Source organism: Dermochelys coriacea, chromosome 16, assembly GCF_009764565.3.
Source record: "Dermochelys coriacea isolate rDerCor1 chromosome 16, rDerCor1.pri.v4, whole genome shotgun sequence".
Taxonomy (NCBI): Eukaryota; Metazoa; Chordata; order Testudines; family Dermochelyidae; genus Dermochelys; species Dermochelys coriacea.
In genome coordinates this window covers 23,626,523-23,640,363 of record NC_050083.1, presented here as the reverse complement: position 1 = coordinate 23,640,363, position 13,841 = coordinate 23,626,523, and the positions used below count along the sequence as shown (strand labels likewise).

Genomic DNA, 13,841 nt, shown 5'->3' with positions numbered 1-13,841 from the left:
GCTGGTTATGGTGCTGCTCCAAGTTCTCTCTCTCCCATTGGGAACTTTGTGCATAATAATAAAAGGGGAAGCTTTTGTTTCTGTAAATCCAAGCAGCTGTCTGCCCTGGACTTCTCCAGTTCTCTACACAAACATGTCTATTAATAGCTTTCTGTGGCTGCAGGGAAAAGACTGGGGCTGTTCATTTTAGAAAAGAGACGACTAAGGGGGGATATGCTAGAGGTCCCTAAAATCATGAATGGTGCCGTGAAAGTGAATAGGGAAGTGTTATTTACCCCTTCACAAGAACCAGTGGGTCAACCAATGAAATGAATAGGTAGTAGGCTTAAAACAAACATAAGGAAGTATTTCTTCACACAATGCACAGTCAACCTGTGGAACTCCTTGCCAGGGGCTGTTGTGAAGGCCAAAAGTATAACTGGGTTCAAAAAAGAAGTAGATAAGTTCATGCAGGATAGGTCCATCAATAGGACACAACCCCAAGCTCTGGATGTCCCTAGCCTCTGTTTGTCAGAATCTGGGACTGGATGACGGGATGGATCACTCAATAATTGTTCTGTTCTGTTCATTCCCTCTGGGGCACCTGGCACCGGCCACTATCAGGAGACAGGATCCTGGGCTGGATGGACCCCTATGGCCATTCTTATGAGCTCAGATGATGAGCTGTGAAGTGCTTCATTAAGCTCTGGAGCCCTTGAGTCCCCCAAGCCAGACTGGTTTGGACTTTGTGACCCTAGTGACACAAATCCGTGAACCATAGGTTTCCAATCCCAGGAACAGCACTGCCTGATGGAAAGGAGGGAGTCTCTTCCCAGGGGCCCCTGAATTGTGCTCGGCCTGTATGGGAAGGGTGGGTGCACAATCCCCCATTCTTTTATATCTCAGGGCAGGAGAGGGGACCAAAAAGCCCAACCCCATGCTTGAGCGGGGCTGTAAATCCGTCTGGTTCCATTCCCCTCCCTTGTGTTTTAATGAACTCCTTCTCCCCTCCCTGGCTCGTTTGTGTCCATCCCATCCCTCCCTTTGCACGTTTCTTCTCCCTCTTGCTTTATCTATGGCAAAGGTCCCACTTATCTCCACTCCGTCACTTTCTAATGCTAGTTTATGAGCAGGGTTTTGTATCTTAATTATTTTTTAGCGCAGTCACGTGGCCACAGAAGCCAATGAGGCAACTAGTTTGGCCCCGTCTTCCCCGAGCCTAGCCCCCAGCGGGGAGGAGATTGGCTGGGCCTCCAGCACAAGAGAGTGTGTGCGTGTGCATGTTTAAATACCCACGCAAGAGACAGAGGGCCTGCAAATCAGCTCCGTACCCGGCCGTGTGGGACAGTCCATCTGAACAATTAAAGCCAAGGCTCGTTGGTCTGGAGTTTCACTTTGGAGGTGCTAACGAGAGCGCCAACTCGCCCGCCTGCCCCAGCCTGCCAAGCAGAGAGCTGCCTTCTGAGTGAGTATTTCACATCAGAGATAATCAAGGTCATTTCAATCATTGCACTTTTAAAATCCTTCAGCGCTGTCTTGGCTCCTGCCTGGGGGTGAAACAGGCTGAGCCGCTTGCTCTTGGGGCTGGCCAGGACTGTGCGGTGTCTGGCGCGCAAAGCCGCACCAGTGCAGCCCTCTGCTTGGGCGTTGGTCCCTGTCTAACTCTGCGCGTTTGCTGTCTGGGCTGAGAGGGAGGCTCCGGTGGTGCCTTGGGAAGGGAGGCTGAAGCTGCATCTCCCCTTTTCAGTTTCCGGGTATTGGAATAAAAACTTTGGAATCAGTTGCTATTGTGAATTCCCACCAGCACTTGGCCCAGGCCACGCCATGTGGAGCTGGGACAGCTTGTGCCATTGTACAGCACACACCTTGCTGCTTCCCAAAGTGCTGAACCCCACCCCTGCCCCTCCAGGTGGTTCACTTGTTTAAGGATTGGTGCTGCCTTAGTCCCAGGGAACTTGTGGTAATGGGCCCAGGAGAGCTGCCGGTCTCCACACCTGGCCCAAGCCACCTCCAGGGAATGCTGAGGCTTGAGCCACTTTTTCACTTTAATACAAATTGTTTCCCAAACTTTCCTCACAACCAAAACACAAGGGGGGGAGGGGCACTTGGGCAAGCCGCCCACCTAGCTGCTTTGTACTGCTCCAGGGAGCTCTGAACTCCTGTTCTCCAGCTGGGCACCCAACATGAGAAAGTCCCATGAAACAGGATCTAAATACCAACAATTACTTCCGGGGAAATCCCTCACGAGGGCTGTTCTCATTATTACCGCTATCCTAGTTTAAGCCTGGAGAATGTGCTAGGATGAGGTGTATTTTTCCTCCCACAGACAGGAAATTCACCATCTGGGGTACAGCTTATTGTTAATGTACGTGGCACCTCAGCCCATGGAAAAGGTTCCCTACAGCCATGCTGGCTGTGTAGCAGTTTGGCAGTGGGAAGATGGGTTAATTGGTGAGGGGGCAAGGCTACAGGATGTGTGTCAAGCAGGCAAATGTGTCTACCCCCCGGGAACAGGTGCAGAGAAGAGCTACTCGTCTGATCAGGAATTGGAGGAGAGGAGACTGGAACAGCGCGGCTTGTTTAGTCTCGCCACAAGACAGCCCAGAGGGGAGCTGACTGCGCTCTATAAATACGTGAGGGGTAAACACCAGGGAGGGTGAAGAGCTATTGAAGCTAAAGGACAGGGTTGGCACAAGAACAAATGCAGCTAAACTGGCCATGAATTCAGGCTGGAAATTAACAGGCAGTTTCTAACCCTCAGAGGGGTGAGGTTCTGGAACAGCGGGAGCCGGGGGGTAAACCACTGAATTAGTTTTGAGAGAGAGCTGGACACGTCTGGGTGTGATTGGATGTTGGGGTTGCTTGTGAGGTAGGGGAGCAAATGTCCTTCCTGCTGCTGCCTCCTCAGTGGTGTCATCTCTAGGTTTGGGGAGAGTGAAAGATACAAACAGAGCCTGCAAAAGCCTCTGAGGCTGGGGAAGAGGTTAAAGAGTTAGCAATTTAAAACTCCTCAGTGCTGAGAGCAACTGACCCAGGAAAGATTCCTCAGGCCAAGCCGTCCAGAGGATTAGTACATCTGGGCAATGGCAGGACACACTTGCCAGATGTGGTCTTCAAGAATTTGGTGCTTAAAGAGCACAGAAGAGATCTGCTTTATTTGGTGTCTGGGTCCAGCTGGCTGTGCATAACAAGAGCTTCCCAGCACCCTGCCCAGGCTCTCTGTCAGGGAAGCTCAGCCCTTAAAGTCACAGTCCCCATTACCACACATGGCTCTGCTCTGCCAGCGTACTTCAAGGGGTTACAGGCATGGGTGGGAGACCCTCCCTGGACTTCCCAGCTCAGACTGCCACCAACTTAGCACCAGGTGTGCATTTGCAAAGAGCCATCAGCTGGTTCCAGCTTTTATTCCCCTGGCTGACTTAAGGCCAGAGTACTAGAGCAGAGAGGCCTATGGCCCATTACCAATCAGCTGACTGCGTAGCATACAGAAATCCTTCCCTTCAATAGTATACTGTCTGATTTCCCCTCGGGCTCTTGGTTAGGGTGCAATACATGCAGGAGACAGCAATAGTCTTTGGCTCCCAGTTGCTTTCAGTCCTTACCATTTTGGATCATTTCCCCCACCAAACTTGAGGCTGTGATTGCCTCTTCTATTCTGTTCTTTGTGAGACAACAATTCTTTGGTACGACTCCACCCCCGTCCTGCTCTTCAGCCACCCAGCTACTTCCCTGAGATCCTTGGGAGGAACATGATAGTGAATGACGGGGCTGCTGAGCTTTTAAGGGGAGTTTTCCTTCCTCTAACAATAGCCAAAGCACTGGGCTGATTTGCAGCTATTATTAGAGACAAGGTTCTTGTAATGGTGTGTTTGAATGAAGTGATCCTATCCCGCTGGAGTCTATTTCCTGTTCACTGCACAACCCACTGGGAGTGCAGCTTCCACCCCCATGCAAAAGCTCAGGGAGCTGGAGCCCTCTGCTTGGGCAGTGCGTGTGGAAGGCTGAGGCTGCTACCTTAGGAGGAGACCGCCGTGCGTCAGAGGGGCAGAGCCCCACACACGCTGGGCCCCAGCAGAACTTTGTGAGGAGCGACAGGAGTTTTGCTTGCAGGGGGCTGGCTAGTGGCTTTTGTTCCCATGAGATTCGCACTCCTGCAATTTCACTGTGGGCTCCAGAAACTCAGAACCAGCCCAGAACCCCCTGCCGGAAGCTCTGGGCGGGGAAGAGGTGCACCTGAAATGGAGCACAAGCCTCAGGCTGCGAGCTCTGCAAACCTTCCCGGGCCCTTGAGGCCAAAGCCAGCCCTTCTGCACATCCATGCAACTCCATTGGCTTCCAAAGGCTGAGCGCATCATGTTCCCATCGACTTGGAGGGAGCAGAATTGGGCCCTGGCTGGGTGACTGGGGAGTTGTAACAAGTTCTGCCTTGTTTGGGGGGTATCTGAATCCTTTGCACTGCTGGAGTCGTGTTGTGCTGCAGCTGTTTAGATCTGCTCCTCGACTTAGTTAGAATCGGTTTGATGTCAGGGCCAGGTATCGACCCCTCTCACTGAAATGCTACCCAAAGGCAGTCGCTTTTCCCATTCAGGTGCTAGGTGGCAGGGCACTGCACTGCACTGGAGGGGTGAATTTCTGGAGCAACAGTAGCGGAGCAGTTGCTTTTGCAATGGGCCTGTGTCTCTCTCGCATGTTTTGCAACCTTGTTGATATGGAGGGTTTCCAGAGGAGTGAGAGTCAGGACTAGATTTGGCCCAGTGGCACGAGTTAATGCTCTGCACACTGAAGATGAAGTGTCTGTCATAGCGCAGATAGTGCACACCCAGGGGAAGTAATGCACCAAGCTACAGGTGGGAAGATAAAATAAGTAGCTCTCCTGGGCTACACCAGTCATGGGAGCAAGACAGAATGCTGGGCGTGCACTGGGATTTTGTGAAGGGAATTGCAGTTTGCTCGGGCCCATGCCTTGTGTGCAGATACTCCTATAACCCTGTGATGTGCTTCTCTTTGTAACGTCAGTGCTGGCCCCTGCCCAGTGTGGCTGCTACAGAGGGGTTTAGCTGTGACATTATTTATCAGGCATCTTGTGTGTGAGTGTGTGTGTGGTAGGATAGTGTTTGTAGGGGATGGGGATAATGTTTGTGGGGGAATTGTGCAGGGGTGGGGGGGTGTGATGGAGGTTGGATAGTGTGTGTGGGGTGGAATAGTCTTTCTGTGTGTTAGTGAGGGCAGTGGGATGTGGGGAGAGCCTTGACGTCTGTTCTCAGATGGAACATGACAGGTGCCTGTGTGTGGGGTTCACACCTGCTTGCAAGCAGCAAACTTCCATTAACAGAACAAAACCCGCTTGATCAGTAGAAAACGTACGGTGCACATTAGTGCGTTCCCCAGTAAGCTGTGCTTTGTTGTCGCTGCCATGAAATGTTTCATTAAGTGTCTCTAAACTAAGTGAAGCAATGAGTTAAATCCCAGCATTGAGTAACTGCCCTCAGCTGAGGGGTCAGGTCACCATTTGCATTAGTTACTGCACGCTGGACATGTGCAGTGCTCTTATAGTTGTCTTTCAGTATTGACATTATTAGTTTTCCCTAGCAAAGGATGTACACAGCACTTCAGCAGCACTTTTCACCTGAGGATCTCAAAGCATGGGCCAGCCTGGATTTCCTTATGGATGGATTAATAGCAGTTCCCTGGTGAAGTCAGGGGGTGATAGTCTTATCTCCACTTTATGTTTGGGTGAAATTGCCTGCCCAAGGTCCCAGGGCAAGGTGGGCAGCAGGGTAGACCAAAGCTCTGGTGTCTGCCCTGGAGCTGTCAGGGGGAGATGGAGATTCAGTTATCAGGTTGTGGATTTGAGTAACTAGAAATGGGTTCTGGAGCTGGCCCTAGCAAGCATAAAACCAGCAGCAAAAGGCCCATCTCTTGGTAAGGAGGCAAAGCTTCCTACTATCAAGTCAATATCAATCGTTAAAAGGATTTCTACAGCCCTGCAAGGGAATGAGAAGCCAGTAAATACAATGAGAACAGGCCCAGCTGATTTTTAAGAGGCTGTTTTATTCTGGTCATCTCTGGGCCTGCTACAGTTTCAGTGATTGAACTACAGTTCATGCCCTAGGCATTGTCTGTCCCTGATCTCCTAGGCCCAGGTTGTGCATGATGTCTGCTTCCATAGGCGTGTGCAGGTTCATCCTACAGCTGCTTTTCCCGTGTTTACGGGGCCTTGGAAGAGACTTGGAAACAGGAGCACCTCCCATCTTTCCATGATGTGTTAAACCCATGCTCTGCTTGAAAGTAGCCACAGGCAAACTGGGTAAAGACTTCTTTCCAGTCTCTGTTACCAGGGCTGAGGCTGGCACTGCCTGCTGGCCTTCTGGAAGGAGGAGGGTGGCTAAATACAAACCTCTGAAAACCACAAGGGACAAAGCTGAGGAAATGGCTGCCACCCCCTACCTGAACTCTGCTCTTGGCCGTAAGGCCCTAAACTGAGCCTTCATCTCAGCCATCCCCCTACTGGGGCCTTCCCTCAGCTGTGGTGGACAGTGGAGGAGGTGCCCCAGAGGCTGGGAGAAAGTCTTGGGCTGGGTCGTGCCCAGGGTAGAGGTGGAGTCTGGGTGGAGTTTAACAAACCCCAGCTCCAGCCCACCCTGTGGCCCAAGCCTGCCCTGCTGCACTTCTTCCCAGGCCAGCCCCAAGCCTTGCCAGCTGTGAGCATCTGCTGGGGCCCCTGGCGGTGCCCTGTACTGAACGCCAGCCCTCTGCTAGGACTCCCCGGGCCGCCTGCAGTGCAGAGGCCTCAGGGCCGCTGCAGGGTCTGAGTGGTCGTGGCAGTGTGCGAGGCTGGGGAAGCGCGCTCCCCTTCCCCCGGCTCCTGGGCAGACGGGCCCAGCTTCCCTGGGGCAGCCTCCTGGCAGCTCTCAGAGGACAGCTGTTTTCACGGCTCTTTTATACCTTCCTGGAGCAGGGAGCGCCAGGGCCTGGGTAAAAATTCCCTCTGCTCCCAGGCTCCCTCCAGGCAACTTTCAAGCCCAGGTTCTTAGCTTGTTAGCTAAGGGGCTCCCACTGCTCTGGGGCCCTTTAATGTTGGGGGGGGGGGGGTTGGGGCATGTAGAGCCGTGTTTCTCAAGGATGGATCTGCCTTTCAGAGCTGCTCCCTGGGATCCCCGGGCAGGGCGGGGGCCAGGAGCCGGTCCCTGATCTGGAAGAGGGTTGGGAAGCTGCTGCGGGGGAGAGTGAAGGTCAAATGTAGAAGCCGGTCTCAGGGCGGGGGGAGTGGCCAGCACGGTCCCCTTGGCTAAATACGGGGGGCAGGGGCGGGGCTAGCCCATTAGGGGCCCTGAGCAGGCCTATTTGCCCCCCCACACAATAAAAAGCGAACGGGCGGCCCTTGAGCAGCTCCGGGCCTACGCGATTAGCTGCTTATGCCCAGCGCCGGCTCTGGCGGGGTCCAAGCGCAGCCCTGACCCTGGGCTCGGGGCTGCCTGCGGGGCCACCCTGCCCGGGGCGGGGGCGGGGGTCTGGCCGTGGGGCCACCGCTTCGCTGTGAGCAAAGGCAGGGTCTGGTCCGCTGTCTGCGCGCGGGGCTGGGCGGGGGAAGGTTGGGGGGGCTGAATTACCCCCACTGGCCAACGGGGCAGCTCTGGGGGCCAAGCCGGGGGCCCCCAATGAGCCTGCCCGGAGCCGAGCTCTTCCGGGGAGGTGCTGAGCCCCCCCCGCATCCCCCCGGCCTTGAGCGGCGGGTCAGGGCTCTCCGCTGAGCGGGGTCGGGCGCGGGGCGGGTTTCCAGGGTCCGTGTGTGGTTCTGCCCCTGGGCTTTGCCCCGGTTGGGAGCTGAGGCGCCCCGCTCCCGGGAAGCTGGTCTCCGACGTGGGTCCCTGCGGCGCCCCGAAGCCGGTGCAAACGGAGACACCCCCGGGTCCCCAGCAGCCCCGCAGCCGGTGCCCGAGGTGCGCTCCCCGCGCCTGCCGGGTTGGCTGCGGACGTGGGGCAGGGAAACCCCAGTGCCCCGCAGGAGCCGGGGAGCAGCCGCTGCCGAGGCCGGGGGGTCCGGGGGTGCGCGCAATGCAGCCCCCTGGCCCTTGCGCTCCGGGGCTCGGTCTGGGCCGGGGCTGCCAGGACCCGCCTGTGGCAAGGCCCCTGCGCGGCACGGGGGATAGCGGGACATTTGCGCCTGTTCCCCTGGCGCCGCTCCCGGGTCCCGGGTCCCGAACGGGCCGGGGAGCGGGGGTTGCTCTGAGCCCGCGGAGCTGAGCGGCGAGCTCTGGGCACCGGGAGACGGGACCCACCTCCCCTCGGTGCTCAAAGGCCGGCGGTGCCTGAGCCACGGTCGAGTGTGGGGCGCGCTGGGGCCCGGGGCCGTTCCGGTCCGTGCCGGGCTAGAGCGGGGGGTAGCGCAGCAGCTCTGCGCGGGGCCGGGCTGCGCTCGCCGGATGAGTGCGGGGCTAAGGGACGCTCTCGTGGTCGCCGAGGAGCTGGGACGGGCCGGGTCCCTGCAGGGCACTGCCCCGGGCACGGGTCAAGCCCCTGGTGGCTGCAGGGGCCAAGGGGCGGCCCTGCCCGGCGCGCTCTGCCTGCCAGGCCACTGCAGAGGGCAGCCAGGGTCCGAGTCACCCGGGAGAGGCCACCGCGCCGGTGGCCGTGTGCGCTCCCCTGCGCCCCTTCCCCGCCGCTCCGGGCAGCTCCGGGCTCCCCAGAGAGCCGGACAGGGCCTCGGGCGGGCGGGCTCAGAGGCCTTGGGCCCCCTGGGGCAGGGGTGGCGCTGGGACCCCTGCAGGGCCCGGGGCCCGCTCTGCGCCATGGCCCGGTACAGGCGGTGCCGTCGGTGCACGGCGCTGAGCTCCCGCCGGCGCTTGGGGCGAAGTGGAGCCGCCGAGGTGGGGCCGCGCTCGGGCTGCCCAGGGCAGTCCCCGCGGGCGGGCTCGGTGGTGGCAGACGCCCGGAGGTGCCCGCGGTCCGCCCTGCGGCCGAGGCGCGTCCAGGCCCCGGGGGAAGCCGGCGGCGGGGAGCAGGGACAGCCCGAGCCATGACCTGTCCCCTGCCCTCCCTCGCCTCGGGTCTAGGATTGTCCCGGACGGCTGCAGGGACTCGCGCGTAGGCCCGGCCAGCGGGACCCCGAGCCCGGAGCTGGGGACGGGCGGTTTCCCTCTCAGCCCCGGGCCTGTCCCCGGCCGGGAGTTCCTCGGGGCAGGGCGCAGCCAGAGCCAAGACCCCTCGGAAACCCGGCCCGCTCCCGGGCACAGCGCCCGGCCCCTGGCACCCCAGCCCCGCGCCGAGGCGGGAAAGCCGAGGGTGGTGCCGCTCTCCGGCCCTGCCCTCCAGGTCCCTTCCCCCGCCCCCGCCCTCGCCCTGTTCCCAACCCCCCGCGGCTGGTTGCGGCCCCCCCACAGGCGGGCTTGCCGCCCCTGGGGGTGGTCACTTCCCCGCGCCAGCCTGGATCCGCAGCCTCGGGCGCTATAAAGGGTCCACCCGCAGCACCCACCACCTGCCTGTCACGCTCCGCAGCGCCCCGCGCTCCGCTCCGCGCCACCCCGCCGGGCCGGCCCAGGGGCTGCCGGGCTTCTCCTCCCGCGCTGACCCGCTTTCCTTCCCGCAGGCGGGCCGCTGGAGGTGATGGACTATACCTATGATGAGGACCTGGATGAGCTGTGTCCTGTCTGCGGGGACAAGGTCTCCGGATACCACTACGGGCTGCTCACCTGTGAAAGCTGCAAGGTAGGAAACCGCCCAGCCGCGGGCCGGGCACCAGGCGCTGTTGCCATCGATAAGGGACCGGGAGGAATTGTCCGATCGCCCCTTCCAGGCGGGCTTGGCTCCAGTCCCCTCGCTCCGCCGCGAGCTGGGGAGGCTCGCCCTGAAAGGGGCCCCTAGCAGCCGGCTGCCGCCAAACGCGGGCGGGGGCGCGGCGGGCACCCCGGCCGCTCCAGGCTTTCGTTGGCAGGAGTTAGGAATTGATCAGCAAGGCCAGGAAATCGTTGTGCTCTAATTCCACGCGCTCCAGCGCTCGCCAGGTCCGTCTGGTTGGGGGTTTTAACTCTCAAAATGTGCCTGGCGAATAACTTATGGGGGGGGGTTCATTTGCCTGGGAAAGCCCCGATCCCCCCCTGCCGGTGCCCACCCTCGATTTTAGCCGGGAGCGCGGGATTTAACAAATATCGTTTCTCATAAAATCCTGGACGAAGCGCTCGGCGGTTTTGAAGCATGCGACGCTTTGCACTTGTAAAGCCTGAAGTTGCACGTGAATTTCAGCGAAGGGGCTGCCCCTCTCTTGGAGCGACTCCGCAGATACAGGCGTGGGGGTAGCTGTACTTCTAAAATGGAGCTTGCATTTTTATCATAATAAATGCAAAGTCCGCAGTCCAGCACCCGCGAGGGACAGGCTGCATTTGAAAACACTGCCGGGGTTGACGTGTCAAATCGGGGAAATGTGGCAACGCACATAAATATAAAGGATAATTAAGGAACTAAAATAATTTCTGTTCTTGGAGTAGAAATTAATGGGGTTAGTCTACAAACCAAACCCAGACTGACCGCGGGGAAGTATTTAAATCATGGCGCTTTGCTTTAAAGCGTCGGAGAGTTGCTGGATTCTGTTTCCCCGATTTATTTAGTGTTTCTGTTGCAAACCCTGATTAAACTGCCGGGGGAAGTCCCGCAAAGCAAGGGGGGTTTATTAAACAAAATCCGACCCCCGCGCCAGTGTTAAAGGATATCGCAGATACCTGAAGTCCAAAGTAATATAATTGTTGTTTGCATATAAGACAAGTTTCTGGACAGGTTTCGCTGCGTGCCATTTAATTTGTTAAAACGAAACTGCGGCCGCTGCGAGCTCTTTGGGTGAATTGTTGCCTTCCCAGAATACTGGGCAGTAAGTCAGACATTTATGGCCGGAGTGTAGCTCCGGAGCAGGTACAATCATTTCCCTCCGTATTTATATACCTGCATTTCCCCAAGTAACTTAAAAGTTCATTGAGTTTAAACGGCGCAAGCGAGTTGCCGAGCTAGAGTGGTTGTTGTATTTGTGTTTTAGTTTCCGTTTGACTCTTCGGCTCATCAAACAAACCAACATAGATTTTTAGGCTCTTTAGATTTTTTTTAAATAGCTCTTTAGAAGAAATATTCATTTTATATCAATCAAAATAAATTAAATCAAATGGTTCAGGGATTTTTTTTTTAGTTTAAAATGATAACCCTATCATTAGTCCTCTCAGTGCTGCGGGTGATTTAATTTCGCAGTCAGAGGGGTGCACCGTTGCTTGCACCACTAATCTGCACAACAGACTGTCCCGAGCCCCCGTGACGTTGCTTGCTGTAAAATGTGTCCTGTCACTGGGCACCACTGGGTGCTGGCCGCTGCGGTGAAAGGTGCCACACGGGGAGATACTGCCGGAACCGGGGGTGCGTCTAATGAGATCAGAGCGCGCTGTATTTCTGGGGCATCCTGTTCAAATTCCCTCGCAACAGCGCAGGTGACAGGCGCTTTAGAAGGGCCGGAGACAGAGAGAAAATCGCGGACCCACATCCCAAAGTGACTAGAAAGCAAAGCGAAGAGAAGCCGACTCGTGCAGAGTTTTGTGGTCCCTGCAGGGGTGATGCGGGGTGAGGAGAGGCAGCACCCGGGGCGCTGACCGCTGGTCGAGGCCCCTCTGGAAGGAAAGCGGCTCCCCCGACCTCGGAACGTGTTTTCCTTCCCCCTTTAATTCCCACCAGCTGCTTGTATGTGTCCGGCCTGAAGGTGCAATAAGGTGAAATGGGAGGCTCTCCCAGGCAATGGCAAATATCTTTTGCAAGTTGGAGGCTGGCCGCTACCTGTAGCTCTGGTTTAAGCGGTCGGCGGGGGACGGGGAAGAGGGGCCTTTCCCTTAGCACAGCAAGAGTCCCTCCACCTGTCTGGGGCTGGGAGGAACGGCAGAAGCTGGAAAGATCCTCGTTTAAATGCCGCGGATCAGCCAGCCCTTGGCTGTGTTTTATTTCCAGAGGCTTTAGACTGAGGGCAAAATCCGGCTCCTTAAAATCGGAGGGGAGCGGGGAGCTCTCAAATTGCTTCTGAAGAACGGAAACCAGTCTCTTTGCTCTCCGCGGGGAGCATCGCACCCACAGGCCCTATGCAGACAGCCTGGCCCTGCCTTTCATTCTGCCTGAGCCCCGGTCCCCTCTGGGGCAAGCCGACAGCCCCTGAGCGTGGGTCCCGGGGGCATTCGGGAGAGGCGGAGGCCCTGCGGGTGCGCTGCGCTGCGCAGGGGGCTGGCCTGGCCTGCGGGGACCCTGCGCTGTGGTCTGCTTCACATGGGTCTTTCTGGGGCCTTTCTGCGGGGCCCACTGGAGTGTCCCAGCCTCCTCATTGCTCCCGCTGACCGGGGGGCGGGGGTGAGGCTGGGCTGCCTCTCACAGGTTTGGGGCGAAAGTTTGCCCAGGTCTTTGAAGATATAAACCACGCTGTAGACACAGATTTGTATTCAGAGAGCAGGCCCTTTTCTAGCCTCCGCTGTTAATGGAGATGGAGAGGCAGGCTGAGGTGCCCCCCAGGAGGGATTCATCTTCTTCACAATTCCCCAAATTTGTTTAAAAAATAAATCTACAAAAGGAAAGCAGGGGCCTCAAGGGCTTCCCCACTGGAGCCCGGGCATTTCCTAAGCATTCAGCACTAGCTGCTGTAAATAGGTGTAACTCCATTGCCTTGAATACTTTGCTCATTGACACCAGCTGAGCATCTTGCCCATCGTATTTCAGCAGAGCCCTAAGCGGGTGAAAACCATCAGATGTTTCCCGTGGTCTTGCAGTCAGAGTCCTGGAGGTCAGAGCATGTCTGGCTGAGAAGAGAAACCTTCTCAGGGCAGGGGAGTTCAGCCGCTGGGGGAGAGAAGTCAAGCCTGCAGCCTTTGTCTTTTAAAAACTTGAACGAAAATACATGACTTCTGGCTCTGCAGCTCCTGTCTGTGGCTGTCCGCTTTTCTGGCAATGTGCTTCCCCCAGGGCACGGCTCACTGCCGCTAAATCCAGATCCGCGAATTTGTTCTTGCCGTTTTTTAAGTAATTTCCCCCAACTAGAATATAGGGGCCAAGAAAATAAAAACCACCAGCTATGATGCACTGTTGGGCAACAGCAGAGCTATTGTAATTGATGTGTAGTGTCCCGCTCTCCCAAAGCCCCTTGTTCCCCTGCCCCGAGGACGGTGGGGCTGCAATGAAATTCTCCAGGCATCTGTGTTAAACAGCAGCCCAGGGCAGGATCGTCCCTTCCCCGGGATGCCTGCTTAGTCCTGCTCATACTGTAAATGCTGGCGTGGTAATGCCCCGCATTTCTGCCTTCCCTCGTTATCATCAGGGCTTTTTCAAGCGGACCGTGCAGAATAACAAGCACTACACCTGCACCGAAAGCCAGAACTGCAAAATCGACAAAACCCAGAGGAAGAGATGTCCGTACTGTCGCTTTCAGAAGTGCTTGACGGTGGGAATGAGACTAGAAGGTAAGAGCCCGGGTCTGCCACCTCTTGCCACTTAATTCTGTGTGCGCCAGGGGAAGAAAGGAGGGGTCGTCAGTGGTAGGGATGTGGTGTAAACTGGGCCTGATCCTGTGACATGTGGAGCACTGTCTTCTCCCATTGATATCACCGGGACTTGAGGGCAGCCAGAACACAGGATCAGGCCCAAAGCCAGCTACCACAGCTGCTTATAGCAAAAGAAATTATTTCTTCAGTGTGTTGGAATTGTGGTTCCTTCATTTCTTTTTATTTAAACATGATTTGGGTTGGGTCAGTGGATCTGTATCTTCCTGGGCAATATTTTAGGTTATGAGACCATCTGGCACAGCTGTGCCTGGGAATTAAGCAATGACCTCAGAAAGAAAAACAGCCCTTGGTTCTCACTGTAGT

At 56.7% G+C, this 13,841-nt stretch overlaps 1 protein-coding gene across 2 annotated transcripts in view; it reads left to right on the top strand.

Annotated features, from left to right (window-relative positions):
- The first annotated feature begins 1,327 nt into the window (after nt 1–1,327).
- NR5A1 (nuclear receptor subfamily 5 group A member 1) overlaps nt 1,328–13,841 on the top strand; it is a 64,547-nt gene continuing 52,033 nt past the window's right edge. The window contains exons 1-3 of one of the 2 annotated variants that reach the window (XM_038375202.2): nt 1,328–1,444; nt 9,566–9,684; nt 13,295–13,436. In XM_038375202.2, coding sequence (XP_038231130.1) covers nt 9,583–9,684; nt 13,295–13,436 — 244 coding nt within the window. In that variant the 5' untranslated portion in view covers nt 1,328–1,444; nt 9,566–9,582. Of the gene's footprint in view, nt 1,445–9,559; nt 9,685–13,294; nt 13,437–13,841 lie in introns of those variants that run through there. The other variant, XM_043499016.1, reaches the window with a different exon arrangement.